The sequence below is a fragment of the Notothenia rossii genome (genome assembly GCF_949606895.1).
Source record: "Notothenia rossii genome assembly, chromosome: 5".
In the NCBI taxonomy this organism is placed as follows: Eukaryota; Metazoa; Chordata; class Actinopteri; order Perciformes; family Nototheniidae; genus Notothenia; species Notothenia rossii.
In genome coordinates this window covers 16,751,681-16,769,599 of record NC_136903.1, presented here as the reverse complement: position 1 = coordinate 16,769,599, position 17,919 = coordinate 16,751,681, and the positions used below count along the sequence as shown (strand labels likewise).

The window sequence follows — 17,919 nt, the reverse complement described above, 5'->3', positions numbered from 1 at the left end:
GTATATACTGTACGGGGGTTCAAGGGTTCAAGGCTTTTATTAGGCGCTTTCACACCGCAGTACTTTTCCCAGTTCATGAGAACTCTTTAGTTGCCATAAGTTAGTCTCACTATGCACAATGTCCTTTGTGCATAGTTACAGTGTAGTTAGGTCCAGGAGCGCCGTAAGGGGGTGAAAAGTTAGGAAGATTCTAAGGGCCATTGACTGACAGGGGCCCAAACTATTTTAGAACATTAAGAAAGAAATGTTTAATGGCACATTTCCACTGCAGCGGGGTAGTCCCGTTTAAGCATCCCTAAGCATCCTCGCTCAGGCCTCGGGCTGCCTCACTGGCCGTCCGAGGCCGAGGGCATTTCCATTACAGATTAGGACCTGGGGTAGTAACGCAGTGTAGGCGGGGCTATCGGCTTTTTTTTTTTCTTCACATTTCGAGTTGTTCCGTCGAGCTCCCGCTGGATTTGATCATCCCCAATGAGATGTAGGAACGTCGTCACCTCCTCTGTCGACCACGGTGTGCTTTTCTTTGACGTTGTCATTTTTGTAGCACCTCCGTTTACAAAAATGCTTTGTATAAAAATGCTGCAAGCTTGCTTCTAGATATATATGCGACACTAGGGATGATCTTGCGTGCAATCTTGTGACGATTCTCTCTGACCAATCAGCAGTCGAGAGTGTTGTCGTCACTAGTTCAGCCCTGGCCCCGGCCTGATAGAACCACGATTTTATGGGACCGGAAAAAGTACCCGCTAGCCGGTCCTACGCTATATGGATAGGCCACCAAAAACTGGCCTGGCCGCTTGAGGACGATTGAAGGACGCTTAAACGGGGCTACCCGCTGCAGTGGAAATGCGCCATCAGTAACCAATGTGATTATCTTTTCATGGGGCCCAAAATCCCTGGCGGCGCCCCTGGTTATGACAATGAACATCTTAGGTCACAGGCTCCTCCAACAGTGCAACACAATAAAACTGATCAAATAGGGCAAGTAAATCAAATAGAATATAATAGAAATAGTGCAGAATAGTCTATATTACAAGTCATTGGAATAGTGATAGTTGCAAACGGAGGAATGTTATGGATGTTCTTTCAAAAGTTCAGGTGCTTAGCAGTCTTATGGGGGATGGAACTGTCCCTTAGTCTGGTTGTTTAATACCAACAGTCTCTTTATTACATTTGAAACTTGTAGTGTAAATGTCTCCCTGCTTTTCAACATCCTTTCTGAAGGGACCGAGAGGAGCGTCTGGCTGCTCTCAATGCTGCCCAACAGGAGGCCATGGAGGAGCTCCAGAAGAAAATACAGATGAAGGTGAATTGATACCACCTTGCATCTCAATCTGTGACCATACAGTAATCCCTGTTCTCTTCTGATCCTTGGTTTCTGCTTTCTTTCATAGCATGACGAGAGCAGCCGTAGACATATGGAGCAGATCGAGCAGAGGAAGGAGAAGGCTGCCGAGCTCAGCAGTGGTCGACATGCTAACACAGACTACGCTCCCAAACTGACACCATATGAGCGCAAAAAACAGTGCTCCCTGTGCTGCGTGGTGGTATGTACGGTTTCATCCCCTCAGTCTCTGGGCTTAAGTTATACGTGTATACTTACTGTACTATGTTGAATCTCACAATACAACTTCCTTGGCTTCTTTAATGGTAGAGAGATCTGATCCTGATTACTTCCAATGAGCTTTAATTGTTCACCAAACTCCCATTTAAATATCTTAGACACCTGAACTTCTATGTGTGTGTCTTTGGAGGGCAGATGCTGCAGAAGAACAGCTCAAGGCAAACTCTACCATGTTATTAAGCCGACTGTGTATAAACAACAAAATGCTCGGGAAGGTGATTCAGAGGATTTTTGGAAGAAGGCGTTTATAAAATAAGGATTTAAATGCATTGATTAAACATAGACTCTTAACAGTGATTTATGAGCGGACATGATTATGCTTCTTCAAGTGTCAGGCAACAAATCCACAAGCAGACATATTTATCTCTGACAGATGGGCTACCACGGCAACAAGGGTGGGACACCTTGAGTCTTCAAACCAGAATCAGATAAAGTGGAGGGTTGGGGGTGAAAGAGGGAATCTTGTTAAAATGTTGGATGACCTTGGCCAGCATCTGACACCAGAGATCATGGATGGGTCAGCAGCAAGCACTTAATTTAATGACATCAAACACAGAGCGTTTTAAATGGGCTTGTTTCCAGAGACGGGAGAACAACATCGCTTGCTGTTCACCTGCCTCTTTTTGTTGCCTTTACTCAGACATTTTATTCACACATCCAGTCTCACTACATTTATACTTGACTGACTGACGCTGTAAGAAAGCAAATCAAGCTTATTTAAAAATGTACAATATATTTTAAGGTCTTTTTAAATATGGAACTTTTTTAGTAAAGTATTCTGTTTTTGTTATTGTGTTTGTAATGGGAAAAAGCATCTTATCTGTACCCAGCACAACCTCACTGTTCCTGCTATTAATGCGTTCCATGTCTTCTGATACAGATTAATAATGTTCAGCTTGCTTTTTTCTATTTCTTACATTTCTAATGAGTATTTTGTCTTATCTAAAGTCTTTAGGATTTCTGTTTATTGTTGTGTGTGTCTGCAACCTCTTTTGAGTCTTCTCATTTCTATATGTATGTGTCTCTTCTTGTATTTATATTTATATTAGTTTATTGCCTTACAGGTAGGGCTGCTCAATTAATCGTATTTTAATCGCATTTACGATTATTGCTTGTAACGATTACGAAAACAACATAATTGAAATAAAACGATTATTTTTGTATTATTACTTTTTTTTATTGGTTTTTCAGTTGAATTATACTTAACGTTCAGGGTAATCAACTGTTAAAAACATTCTGTTCACATTTTATTTCTCCAATAAATTGATGTTTTTAAAGTAAATGGATAATCGTTTTTTAATAATCAATTATTGACCCAAATAATCGAGATTATGATTGTTGCCATAATGGAGCAGCCCTACTTACAGTGTTTCAATGTGCAGCCTCTCCATGTGCCTTGACCAGTCATCTATGGAGTGCTGTTACACATACCTTTCATGTCCTTCCCTTAGTCTTTGCTTTAAACTGAGGTTCAGCAGAGACGGGTCACGTCCTATTGAAAAGTCTGTGGTATATCGTTTCACCAGAGTCCCATGGGGCTCTGTTGACCCTTTCCTGCCTCTGTCTCCATTGTGTCTGCAGCGGTGACCTCTGACCGCTGTGTTTGTGTTTGTAGATCACCTCAGAGGTGCACCTGTTCAGCCACACCAAGGGCAAGAGGCACCAACAGGCCGTGCGGGACAGTAGCAGCATCCAGGGACGGGAGCTCTCCGATGAGGAAGTGGTGCGTATCACTCTGTCAGGAACAAACATGCACTCATCCTGTCAAATAACCCTGCTGCTGCATGTGTCATGTAAAAAGACAAAGAGAGACCTTAGTTATCTTTTATGACATGATCATTATTATTGTTTATGCATCCCCTTGTATTCTGCCACGGCTCGGTTCCTGTCTTTGTGCGATTTACAAATGGGCCTTGAAATGTACACAGTTAGGGTTCAGTGCTTCAGTGGAGGGGTGACATCACCCCCTTGTCTCCAGGCTGTTTTTGTCATGGAGCGCTTTTCCATGGGAAGGCAGCTCGTTAATGCAAGGTAACCTCTCAGGCTGCAATATGAGATTGGCTTTTCAGCAGTGCTCATTGTGAGGCTGACAACTGTTGGTGCTATACGCAGCACCTTTTGGCCCGAGCAGCTCCTTCATTCAAGACTTATTTCACCGGGGAATAATTGATACCCCTTCCTTCCTTTCCTCTAAATCATTTCCTTTGCAAATGCAGGTCATTTTTTTCTCGGTTTGACAGTATGATAAACAAGGCAATGGAGAGAAGCACTTCCTCAATATAGCACTGTAAACAGGTTGTACATGAGCACTACTTCATATACATGTGCAGTGTGTCTACTTCTATAGGTTAGATCGTTTGACCAATAACCATCATTCTGAGGTGTTGCTCTTTTCTCAGCTTATATATTGTTTTGTTTTGTCAATACATATCAGTAAAAATATCATTCCTTTTCTCAACCCTGTCATTCTTGACACATTTAGTGTTTTATTATTAGACTTGGCCTATAGTCATTATAGATAATATGTCTACAACTACTTTTTCTTATTTTACATCAAGCTTTGCAATATATCTATGCCTGGGGACTTTGTTTAGATTACTTATGTGACCCCTTATTATTTATATCAAACCTCATTTTGGTGTCCACTATTCCACTTATTGCACTGCCAACTATTTCCCAGACCGTGCTCTATAACTCTTCCTGCAATGAAAGATTTTTAATTAAAATGAAGATGGTTGGATCATCTGTGCAGAGGTCACTCCATAGTTTTTCGGCCGAGGCGGGCAGCAAATGTCCTGTGGCTTCATATTTGGTCATTCCCTCTCATTCTGACTCGTGAATTCAATTGGAAAAAACAATGGTTATCAAAAGGGTAGGATTGATGTACGAGGGGAGATCTTGAGAAATGCAATCGCTCTTTAACTCACCATCTGTCCTGGTTTAAAGTGATGCAGGTAATATCCACAACCCATGGCTTCTGACATACTGTAAGGACTTTTATCTATTGTTCACCTTTAGATAGAAAACTAGTGGCTTCTCTAGAAAAGAGTGTCTGTACTGCTCTGCAAATAGCCAGGAGAGGGATCACCAGAATGCAGAGGGTATCCGACCTCCCAAAGGCACTGAATAGTCCTAAATGTCTTGTAGTCAAAGCTGCGCTGATAGCCACAAATTGAGTACCTTGATGAAATATCCAGACGGCCAGCTGAAGCGAGCCTCTCCCTCCCACACGCTGTTCTGAGATCTGACATTCATCAAGTTGTAGCAGGGAAAGCTGCTGTTGAAAGAGGGAAACCAATGATAGTTTTTTTTGTTGTCTCCATGTTACTATTCCACTCCTTAATTGTCACTGGTTGTATTAATTTCAATACAGTTCTGTCATGTAAACCACTGTAGTGACTGTAACTGTATCCAGCTTAGTGTCATATCTCATCTAGTCGCCGACATGAAATACAGCAGATTTCTTTCACGCCTAATTGAAAGCCTACCTCTCCGGCCTTTGTATGGGACAAAAGAGGCAGTGCATGAACATGTCCTGTGTAATCTGTATTTGCGTTGGCCCCCTGTGAGATCTGTATAGGGTTTTTTGTGTGGGGTAAAGGAAGAGATGTGTAGAGTGTTATCATGTTACCCTCGCCAGGGGCAATCTGTGGTATTGTGCGGCAGCAATGCCCCGAGGCCAGCGTCTATGCTGCTTTGTAACAACATTTCAGTGGCAGACACCTGTCTGTCATCGAGTCTGATTGTCTCAAACACTCAAAAGTATATTACCGTAGTTATTCAGACTTCTAGCGACAGGAAATGGGATAATGATATAATCATTATATATGAATTGGCTTTCATAGTCTAGTCAGCATCAAAGTCTGTACATCAGCCTTATACCACTTTTAATATTTCAGGTAGCCTTTTATGTTACCCAGTGTGATTTTGCAAAGATGTTTTGGTTGTGTTGAAACAATTCCACTAAGTGTGTGGCTCTTTCACTGGATAGCCTCTCAGAGAGATTACTGAGCAGCTGCCTCCCAAGAGAGGGACAGCTACGGTCATGAGTCATGAGTGACCTGTGGTGTCATGGAGTCGGGGGCAGAGGTACACACACACACACACACACACACACACACACACACACACACACACACACCTATATATTCCAGGCTTCTATCAGCATCTTCATTATACTTTTTACTCTTGTTACTTTTAGCATCTAAGACTACTCGTAAATTGACAGCCTGATCAGCATAACACTTTCTGAGAAATGTGTCTTTTTAAATCTAATATATTTCTCTAAAATATTGAATAGCAATCACTAAGAACACAACCAAAAACCTTCAATTTAAAAGAAAATATAGTTTAAATGGTTTGTTAAGAGTTCAACACATAGATTTCGCTCATTTGCATCATTAGAACTGTTTTTTTGTGGGAAAATCAGATTTAAGAGCAACACCTAATCTGTCGACATCAACTTTTTCCAAAGGAGTCTCGCCCACTTCAAATCATTGAAAAACAAAAAACCCAGATTATCCATTCTGTAAAATTACCAAAACTGTGCGACTCTCATTTATAAAACAGTTTTTTAGGGTAGTAAAGTAATAATGTTAAAGAAACATTTTAGTTAGTAGATTTGGGGCACTAATAATTCACTTTCGCCCACCTAACACACCTGCATTTCCAAAGTGAGAAACCCTTTCAGGTACTCTGACAAAACTTGCCAACGGGTAAGGCAGCCCACACAGTTTATCTCAACCATATCGTCTGAATGGAAACCCTTTTCTCTGTGAGGCCGTCCTTTCCTCTGGGGTGCTGGATGACAGCATAATTGGATAATTGGTTTCTAGCACATGCATCATGTTGTTCAAATTAGGTTACATCCCCCTGTCTCTTGGTGGAAATATCAGCGTCATCTGACAGGGACAGACAGGAGGCTACACCTCCGGCCGTTTAGCATGTCCATGGGCGAGGTGCTTCAAAAGACTGTCGAGCATCAGAGGTTATTACAGGATACAATGGTGTTATTGAGAGGTGTAGAGCTCAATGTCACAAAATACATTCAGAGCCACATCTGAGGTTTATAAATTCTAACTACAGACATTTTAAAAAGTAGTATATTTGCTGTTGTATTTCCACAACATTATTAGAATTATTATTTATTTCTTGTAATTGTAAAAGTAATTTCTTTCTGATTGTTTTGACAAACAGCAAACATATCGCTGATGACGATGACCTAATATTTTATTTATAAGGAAAATGTATGTTAGAGGGGGTAGGACCAGAAAAGTTTTTTTTAAGCTTCTTCTTGCCCCTGTTGAACATGATATTTGAGAATTATTATTATTATTATTTTTTTATTATTTGTTTGTACTTTGTTGTAATTATCATTATGAGTCAGAAAAAACAAGAAAAAAATTATATATATATATTATTATTATTATTGTTGTATGTTTTGTTTCTGACATGTTCAATAAATTGACCAAAAAAAGAAGAAGAATACATTGAGGTGTACAATACACACAACTCTTGATGATAAGGCAATCAAGTCTCACTTTTACCATCTGCCATTCTTCTATTTTCTTTACAATAATTGTGTCAAGAGTTGAGTTTAAGTTGCTTAGGAATATTATTACAGATGCATTTATTTATAAGTGGCATGTTAATGTTGTAGCCAACCAGGCAAAGCCAATTTAACCTATGTTGTATCCTGTGTAGGTTCATCAATAGCTGTAGAATATCAATAGAATCAAGAGCTCTAAAAGATCTAGTGATATTTCCCTCTGAAATGTACTGACGTAGGAAATGGAAGTGCTCAAGTTCACCTTTTTAAAACTGTCCTTAAGTACTTACTTACTTTTCACCACTGATTAATGTGCTTTGTTTTAATGCCAAAAACAGACAAAATAGTTTGTTTTGGATGTCCGTTATAAGTTATTGTGCAAACACCTGCCAGTAATGTCTTTGATGTATTGAATGTGTCTACTCCTAGGAGCATCTTTCCCTGAAGAAATACGTTGTGGATATAGTGACGGACAGCTCTGTGTCTTCCGAGAACATGAAGGATGGAGAAGAGAGGCAGAAGGCACGGAAGAAAGCAAAGAAGCTCCGCGCCAGGATGAACTCCAGGTAATGCATCCTTTTCCTCTCTCCTTCTCTTTTTGTCTGTCAGCCTTGCACTCGCTCTGTTTCTTCTCCTCTTCATCCTCTCAGAGGCACAGAGGACAAAACTGTGCCAGGACTTTTTTTATTTTTATGAGTGACAAGGAGATGGAAAGCAGATGTTATGTGCATCCTAGCTGTCCACAAGGTAACACTGATGAGCTTAATTTATGACCACTTTCTGTGATTGGGGAGCAAAACTGCAAATCGATCCGTAGGCCCCGGCTTTCACCTGTAAAGAGCTTTCCTCCAAATTGCTGCCATGCCATTGCCAAATCTGAAGGCTTCCTCGCTGCACAGGATGTATGTTAAAGTATGTATGAGACATGCCTATTTTTCTTCTTCTGAGCTATTGATTTTTAAATGAAGTATCAAAGAAAATCAATAGTAATCAACAAATAGGAGTCAGAGCTGCTGTGTGTCAGAACCTGGACCTGAGCTCAATCTATTTAACTGGCTGTCACAACAGGGAGCGAGAGGAGTGGGAAGAGACACAACGTTGACAATACGTTCTGTAGATGTTATTGATGCAGATTATTATCACCATTCTACTACAAACAGGATGAGAATAAAACAGACAGGAATGTTGCTTACCAAGACAAATGAAATGGTCTCCATCAGACTCAGTCAGTGGCAGAGATATCCTTAACATCATTTAAACATTAACAACAAATATGCGTATAGCCGACGGTAGCCTATGAATAATCAAGCAATATTTTTGAATTTCTTACAAGCCATATGTGTTATGATGTGACAATCGCATTGCAAACATCTTAAACTGCAGAAAGCCTTAATGGTGAGGCTCAGAAGGTAAAGAAGGTAGTCCGTTCATCACAGGGTTAGTGTTGGATCCCTGGCCCCTTTCTGTCCACATGGCTAAATGTCCCTGAGCAAGGCACTCAACCCAAAAAAATATGCCTCATCGGCAAGTCCAGTATGTTCTGTGTGAGTGTGTGTGCACTCGGGTGAATGAGAGGCATTGTAAAGCAGCTTTGTCCCTCCGTGCAATTTAAGTGCAGTCCATTAACAATATAATGGAGGTTGTGTTGATAATGGGGTCTTAATGGCTGGACATAAGTAATCTAGTTTATACAGCGATCAACTACTGTATAATGTTTTTATCTTAAATGATCATCTATACCATTTCCATTGCAAAATACCTAAAAAAAAAAGAAGATGTGTACACAATAAGGATACAGAAAAGCCGAATAGCTTTTGAATTGCTAGCCTAATAAAATGTGTGTTTTATGATAATTATATTTATTTGGGTATTCAAAAGATCTATTCATGGATTTAGGAACTTTAAATGCCAATTTTGATTTATAAATTGAGGTTACCGTACAATATTACAGCTTTAAGATCGTGTTTATTATAATAATAACACTTGCTGACTCATCACACAGTCTAGTCTCTTATATTTGGTGGTTTATTATTCAGATAATAATGGTTTTTTTTAACATCTCACATGATCCATACACTCTTATAATAGTAATGGCGTCAGTTGTGTATATCCTCTGCAAACATTTAATTTACTGTTTTATCAATTGTAAAGAACACGTAGATAAAAAAACTAGTAAGAGAGCTTAGTTAGTGAGCAGACCTGTCTAGGAGACTATTTTAGGTGGATCTCTATTGCCAATTTAAGTCTGGAGTACATTTCTTCAGAGGTCATTGTCCTCCTGTGTAAACAGACTTAATGATCCTCATAGAGCCTCAAACCTCGTGTTATTAATGACCTGTGGATTTGACCTGAGTGAGATTTCTAAAGATAATACATTATTATTGTGCTTTTTCTTATTTAAAAAAAAAAAAAAGAGTTTCAAAAGAGGCTGCAATAGTCTGAAACGTTCTGCTACATTTCTTTATTCTCAGTGCTGCTGTTTTTGGCTTTGTGAGGCTCAGCGGTGCTGAGAAAGTGACAACATGATCTGTCTCTGTTCACCATCACTCCTGCACCAGCCCTGCTGAGACTAGCACTCAAAGGCAGCAGGGCTTTCAGGGGTCATAAATAACACAGAGCCCCAGTAAACATAAAGGTGAACCGCTTCACCACCGGGTGGAAACGAACCGTTTTATTGGAACACCGTATGGCGTCCGTAAAACGTGAGTGCCTCTCACTGGGCTTTTCAGCAGGCCAACATGGCAGCTCTGCTCTGCCATAAAGCAGTGAACACACATTTTATCCCACGTGTTTGTTTTTGCGGTTTGGATATCTAATAAGTGTTTTGGGAAGAGAAAATGCTATTAAAAATTCATGTAAGTAGTCTGTCAGTAAGTGTCAGGATGGGTTCTGAATTTGGAAAGCTCCACTTATGCTCCGTTACGGGCTGCTGGTCTGGAGCTGGCTGCTCGTGGTTCACTCAGCAGGGAACAGAGTGGCCAGTGTGTTGTTGTGTGTGGACCTCAGGTGGTGGTGTATATACAAAGACACTCCTGTATGGCGTATGGTATACAGTATGAGGTGGTAAGCTAGCTCTAATTTATTCGACTGTCTGCTGCCCTAGATTAAGGGGAAAGGTCTTGCTTGTAAATGAATTGACATCAATGCACATACAAGCTAAATGGGGTTATAGTACATTGAGTTATTGTAGTAAAGTATATTTTAAGTTTTTGTTGATTCTCTACTCTCCTTTGTTACCTTTGAACTTATGCCTGGCTCCTTTTACTAAACATATGTTGTCGTCCTGGGTATCAGGGTTGGAGATTTGTTATGTTAAAATGCTTCTAGTATTGCATTATAGATTTTAGCATTCTCTCATTGCTGATCACAGATATTTATTGCCAGAGGCCCATTTAACAAGGGCTGCTTATGACAATAATGGATTGTTCTGCAATTGCTCCCTGTTTAACCTGGTTGGGTATAAACCTGTCAGAGATTAATATTGTTATATTAAAATGACAAACAGGGCGGATAAGGTTCAGGCCCTTCCGAAAGCACAAGTCCCTGCTACCCATTTATCCTAGTCTCAGGACACAAAAAATGACTGTCTAGAATGACTATGTTATTATTCTTGCTTTTAACTTGGTCTATTGACATTGACGTGTAATGCATTGAGACTGTCATTTTTACAATTTTTTATTTGAAAAGTTATCTGGCTGATTTCGTAGATTGCTTGTTTAAATGTTCCTTTCTTTTTATTTATTTTAGTCTTTACAAGAGTTCTATAACGGCTACATTTCTACAGATAATAAATAACCGATTACCATCATGAAGACAACTTCTACAGTATAACTTAAATCGGTCTGAGCACTAGAACATTGGCGCTGCATAGCAATTCAACCTTTTTTTTGTAACTTGATGTCCTAGCCGTGAGTTGAGTTATCAGTTGCCTCTAGATGTCTGCCCTTGAATACAAGAGATTGTGAAAAGTGGATAAGGCTTTGGGACTGCTGGGGACAAATCCACCTGTCGTCTTCCAGGAAGTGTTTGATCCTATCAGTGTAGAGATGGGTAACCGGAAGGCGCTCAATCTAACTGATCAATAGTTACTTATCATGTCTGGGAAAACCTGAGTGACAGATAGAATCCCCAACACAATTTCACACACACACACACACACACACACACACACACACACACACACACACACACACACACACACACACACACACACACACACACACACTTTGAGTTTCTCAGACTGTTGGAGTAATGCCACAGAGATACCAGTCCCCTAATGACCATGACCTTTTAGTAGGTCACACATTCAAAACACGGGTTGCATGCTTGTAACCCCCTTTACTGTTTATTTGACACTGAGTTAGGCGAAGAACTTGAGCCTCCCTTGTTAAAAACGACTCAAAGGAAGGCGGATTTTAAAGGTAGAATGAAGTCGATGGCAGCAAAACACTTGTCCCTACTGAGCCGGTGTCTGATTATTTTAAGCCCAGTTACTTGGTGAGTGGCTGACAGGCCAAATAAACAGACTTAGTTTGAACTTTTTTCTCTCCCTTTTCACACTTTCATTCGTTGTGTTTTTTACTGACAGGCCAAGCATTTTTTTGTCCTGGTATTCAAAGACTTTTTCCGACTCCTCCCTCTGCAGGGCGAAGGAATTCGAGACGACAATGGAAGTTAAGACGCAAGTCCCCGACTCCCCATACAAGGCCAAGTGAGTGTATACCTTTTCAAATTATTTTATTTTATTTTACTCTGACAAATCTTTTGTGTAGGTTACTGCTACCATTAACTATTTTTACAATTGATTAATCTTCATCTTTTTAAAGAAGATTCTGAAAATTGAGTTTGTTAAACGTTTCACAATTTTCCAAAACGCATGAATAATACTATTTAAAATTAAACTTGTTTTATTTCTTATTTAACTGTAAAAAAAATCATAATTTACCAAAGATGACAATCTGTAGACTGTTTGGTTTTGGGATGACCAGTAAAAACCTAAATGTGCTGTAAGAGACAGCTGGTCAATATTTAAACATTAGAGGCTCAATCATGTTCATTTTAAAACATTTATTTCTTAACAAAATATCCACATTGGTTTTTTGATTGACCCTTTTCAGTGATATTCAGTCCAAATGACAAATAGATTAAGTCCACTCATTTAAAAAACAAAGAAAAGCAGCAGTCTTATCATCAGAGAAGTTGAAACTGAACTTTATTGTAATGTTTCCTAAAAATGATTAAATCAATGAATTGATAATCCAAATTGTATTTTTCTGTTGATTGACTAATCATTTAACTAGCTAACTAGTTTCAGCCTTCTGTTGTGGATCAAAGATGGCTGAAGAAACATTGAATCATGGATACAGAGCTGGTTTTAGTAAATGGATTTATAATAAACCTTTGGCTGTGTGTTCAGGTTGCAGCGCCTGGTGAAGGACCTCTTGAAGCAGCTGCAGGGCCAGGACAGCGGCCAGTGGGCCAACAACAAAGTGTCCGGTCTGGACCGAACGCTGGGAGAAATCTCTCGCATCTTAGAGAAACAGGTAGAGCAACAAATGCATCACGTAGACCCAGAAAACGTAAGGACTTAGTCATTTGTATCATTTATCGGTGTATTGATTATTTGAAAAGGAATTGGTTTAATCAGCAAAACTTTATTATGCGTCTACTACCTTTTTATTTTCTTTACGGTGAATGTCTATCGCATTGTTTCCCAGCTGCCTGTTACCACTTCACATTTGCTTTGGTGCGTCATGTCTGTTGCACGTCTGTGGACTGAGCAGTCTGCAGCCGTGCACAGGTCATGCCAGCCCTTTGGCATGTCTCGGTGATGAGTTTGGTTTGGCTGTGTCTCTCTGTGTCTCACCCTCCCAATGTAGCGTATCACTTACTCTGAACCAACTTGCCTTTGGTTATTGGGTAATGAAGACCAGATTAACTGTGTTTTCATTGTGCACATGGATCCAATAGAGAAGCTTCCCGGCACGAGAGCAAGCATTGTCTCGTGTCTATGTGGCTTGCTCGACTCAGATGTTTAGACAATAGTAAATTGGATTTCCAGATGAAATGCCATGGATGCACAAGACTTTGAAGAAATGTAAAATGTGCTTGCCTCAGAGGTTTGGCTTTTCTCTTTTCCGTTCTTTACAGCTGAATAATACAGTGTATAACATTCTCAGATATGATGGCAGACATTTTAAACTACACTTGATTTGAAACATCTGTCCCAGGGGTTTTGTTGCATGACGTTTTTTTTTTTACAGTAAAACTCACATCAATTTGAGACTGAGAGGAGGAATTAAAACACCTGCCACCATGTTTATGATGGGGAGAATATACAGCCCCACTTCCTGTAATGAGGCATAAATTTCCCGCCGAGTTGTGGTTTGAGCCATCATAACATCCCACTGTGCATGCCTCTGGGCGTGAGGATAGAGAGATTATGGTGTCCCATCAGTGACGAGGGGGGCGGCTGGAGAGGCTATTACCGAATTTCCCCTGAGAGGCAAAGAAAGAGGTGGCTGAGGTGGGTGGCAGAGCGTCCTGTAAGGAGAGAGGAGGAGACCGGTGTGATGTGAGTAGCTCACAAGCTGTCACTACACGAGAGCTCCTCCCCTCAGCTCCACATACTCCCAGTGGGAGGTCAGAGGTCAGTGGGCCACAGTAGATGTGCTCTATTCAACAGTGGTGTCGCTGGGAAGGAGGCAGCTCTTTTTGCTTTGTCTTTCCCCTCGATTCAAAAGCACATGTTTAAACTGTTTTGTCAAGTTCTGCTTCAACAGCTTCTTACTGAAAAACTCACCCAAAGCTAAGTGGAAGAATGTGATTGGCCAATGAGACAGCCTGGGGAGCACTTCCCTCTCTAATCCCTGGACAAAGTCAAATAAATAGGGTCTCCGTCAGCATGGCTGTCTGGCCCCTGAGTCACATCAAGTCGAGACCGTTTAGATTATTTGACCTAACAAGCATCTCTCATGTCATTGACTCACCTAGAGATTTGTTTTTCTCCCCCATATCTGATTCAGTCTCCACTTTCTCTGCTAATTCCTTAGACAACACCCGACACTCCCCCTCCTGCACTGCTGTTTGGACCCCCTCACTTCTCCCGTGCTTTCTAGGCTACGTCTCTGACCCCGATGTGTCTCTCCCTCTGTGGCCTCTAATGGTTTATTTTGTGTCAAACCTGATTCTTTTCTCTACTCTGGGTGATCGAGGATATCAATTTTCCCCATGTGCTGCTCTTTTCTTTCCTTATTATTGAGCACTTGTATTTATATATTGCCCAAAGTGTTTACCGCTGCTTTCAGTTAAAGCCTGTCCAGGAAAGGGCAACATGTATGACAGGTAAGGAACTGTCAGGAGCACCGTGCTCCGAGCGCTAAAGACTTAACTTTTTCATTTGCCAGCTGTCAGAGCGCGGTTGGGCCAACCAGGGGGACTTCTGGGAGTTTTATCAGGGGACATGGGGGGGGAAGGCTAAGGGCAGCGTGGCAGGATAACAAGGTTTCCTGCCTGGGCCTCCAGCAGACTGACAGATACAGCCCAGATCAGCAGTGTCAGAAAATTGTCAAAGACGGCAAAATTGAGCAATAAGCTCTTCAGTTTTCCAACATCATACGCAAAATATTCTTCCGCAAGAATTTAATAAAAATGGTACTGTGTTGTACAGTACTCATTGTTTTCTGAAAACCGAGGTTATAAAAACAGATGTCACTATCTGTGAATAATAATAACATATTGTTTGTCTTATATGTTAGAAATGGACCATCAACAAACCTTTTTAAAAGTTTGTATCAGTTAGTAAAAGTAAAATCAGTTCTGACAAAACCTTAAACTTGTATGCATACTCATCGATAATTATTTCGTTTTTGTAAAAGAAATTCAAAGTTATGTACAGCAGACATGATTCTTTTATTTCTCATCTTGTCAAATTAGTTTTATTTTAAATACTGAAGCCCTTCATTAAGTAGAACTAACAAACATTTTGAATATAGAAAAGTATTTGCTACTAAATGTACTTGCTTTATTTAGCATAACATTTAACAAAATGATATATAATTATTTAAAAGAGGTAGTGTCCATGTTCCTTTTTAGCTTCTTGAACCAACATCTGTCATTATTTTGGATATTTTCTTTGACAAGATTATTGATCTAATGAATAATTAAATATTTAAGGAATCAATCAATTGTTCATTTTATCCTCAATGTTTTCCAACCTCAATATCACTGTCTTTGATGCTGCCTATTTGGATTAATGAGATGATTCAATTAGAAAATTAACCTTTTACATGAATGGAAATCAGCTCAAAGTTGTTAGCTCTTAATGTTCTTGTATTTTCTTATTGTAGGCTTTCTTTTGTTCCTCAATAACCTCATGTTTGTTTTCCTCACCACAAAACAAATGGGAAGTGAAATACTTCTAAGCTTCTTGGTTTATAAGTTACAACTAGAGGCGGTGTGTGGTTTCTGTGGGAGGTTTGATTCTGCACCACACAGGCCTTTGATTAATCTTTGTTCATTTTACAGAATAAACACAATTTGTGGAATTATCCATTTCCATGTTTGCCCTGCACTCACACAAAATGATATGCCATTATGTCTTGTAAACACACAAGTTTATATTCAACGTTAAAATGTTTACTGCAGCAGCCTTGTTGTGGTTTACAGTGGACTCAGCCCCCGGAGCTTTGTTTACCTCTCTTAAGCTTTCCTATAAAGCTGTATGCACAATGATGACATTCATGTTAGTAGAGGGTAATCATTGTTAGGTTTTTTAGTTGTGAAGGAGTGAACTCCTGATTTGAAGTTGCAGTGAGACCTTAATGAACTCTGCCAGTTGTTGTCCATCTGTTGGTGGGGCAGGGCTGAGGCTGTGCCCTCCTCTCTGCTTTAATTAAAGTGTCTGATGGGAGGAGACTACAGAGTGCAATCTGGCTGCTCTGCTGCTCTGCGGACATTGTAGCAGGAACTACCAGCTGCTTCGGGCCTCCCATCAGCTGGGGTAACAATGGTCACCCTGGACAATAATTGAATAAGATTCCCCCTGTTGTATAATTCAGGAGCCATCCTTCTCACTTGTGTCTTAATGCTCTGCCCTTAGCGATGGCTCTTTTTTCCTTTTAAGGGAAATTAGTTGCTCATCTTGTTACTGTGTTTTGTTATAGCTTCTGTTGGGGGTGTAGCCAAGATCTGACAGATAGGGACTCAAAAAAAAAAAACACTCCTACATTTTGGAAAATAACCAAATGTTAGCTGTCTTACCCACAGGAACAATATGAGTTGCATCTATGTGCTTTTAATTCAGAGATGCTGAAGGTCCCGTGCATGTTTAGCCTAGTTTTGTGCAAATAGTATATGCAAGGGTTAAGCCTATAGTAAAAATCAGTTGAGTATGTCACTTTAGTATTTTTCTCAGACCACATAAGACATTATGCAGTTGTTTTCAAAGGCTAAGTAGCACTCCTGCATTGACATTGACGTGTAAAATATGTGCAGTGACCCTCTAAAAGTAAAACAATCTCTCGGAGTCTTTGCATATGCACTGAACAATACTAAACACACACTTATTGATAACTTTCTTTCCTTTTAATTTTCGTTTTTGTCATGTCCTGAACTTCCTTTATGAGAATGTAATTTTAAAAAAAAGTTGTTAGCCCTACTGAAGTTTGATAACAACTATGCATCCTAAAGCCCCTTTGGTTTAGTTGTTAACTGTGAGCCTGTGACAACCTTTCTAATTGAGCTATGTAGCCTCAATGCTGAGAGAAGAAACTGATAACTAATCTTCTTATCTAATTTGGTTGCAAACAAGTTCCCAACGTTTTGGGGTGTACTTTTAAAAACAGTGGGCGGAACCTGGTGGAAACACTGTTTTCATCCTGTTAAGTTTGTATGCAAATGTAGCTTACTGTGTACATTCTCTGTCACTGTAATTACATACAAACATGACGCCTGTTGCACTGTGTGGTAGGGTTTGTATAAAGGATTTGTCATCACTTCGGTGTTGGTAAACCCATGTGCTTGGATAGTCAACTGCTTTTCACAGCAAGAAGATCAACATTGGCCAACCTCAGAGCTGTTTTATTATGCAAAACAAACTTTTACTTGACTTTTGGTGAAATGTGTGTCCTCAATACTCTGGTGCCTTCTTTTTTCACTGTGGACCATTGCATGCATAGACCACCTCAAGATAGTATGTCTGGTAGTTTGAGCTTAATCCTCTTCACTTGTATTGTTCCGTCATCACAACAGATACATCTGTCAACAGAGCAGAAAAGGAACTGACTAGCCAAGAAACCCAGCCAGGACTGGGCAGGTCCCAGTTACCCCCTTTAATACCATTTGATAAGCTGCTATGAAAGAGCTGCCTTTTCTCATTTTGCCTAGAAGCTTTTAGGTAGGTGTGTTGATGGGAGGGTTAAGAGAGGGGTTAAGCCAAGCTCAGTGACTGAGACCCAATTGATTAGGCATGGAAATGGCAGCCAGCATACAGAAAGGAAGTTATAATTAGGTCCTTTACAAACACTGCTTAGTCTTTGAGATATTTCTCATCAAGTTGAAGGCATGGGTTCTTTGGCATGTGTGATAAAAAATGTTGTCACCAACCTTAAATGATTGTTCAGTGTGTCTTCTGTGTGTCTAACACCGGAATCGAGAAGCAGTTACCGCAGCAGTGGGAATGACAGATGAAGAGCTTATCTGTAATTTGGTAAAGCGCTTCTCTCTCTATGTGTTCAGGCTTGTTGGC

At 40.1% G+C, this 17,919-nt stretch overlaps 1 protein-coding gene across 3 annotated transcripts in view; it reads left to right on the top strand.

Annotated features, from left to right (window-relative positions):
- Positions 1-17,919, top strand: part of scaper (S-phase cyclin A-associated protein in the ER) — a 58,970-nt gene that overhangs the window by 17,497 nt on the left and 23,554 nt on the right. For all 3 annotated transcript variants that reach the window (XM_079681691.1, XM_079681692.1, XM_079681693.1), the window contains 6 exons: positions 1,225-1,306; positions 1,395-1,547; positions 3,240-3,347; positions 7,602-7,738; positions 11,818-11,883; positions 12,589-12,715. In XM_079681691.1, the coding sequence (XP_079537817.1) occupies positions 1,225-1,306; positions 1,395-1,547; positions 3,240-3,347; positions 7,602-7,738; positions 11,818-11,883; positions 12,589-12,715 (673 nt within the window). The remainder of the gene's footprint in view (positions 1-1,224; positions 1,307-1,394; positions 1,548-3,239; positions 3,348-7,601; positions 7,739-11,817; positions 11,884-12,588; positions 12,716-17,919) is intronic.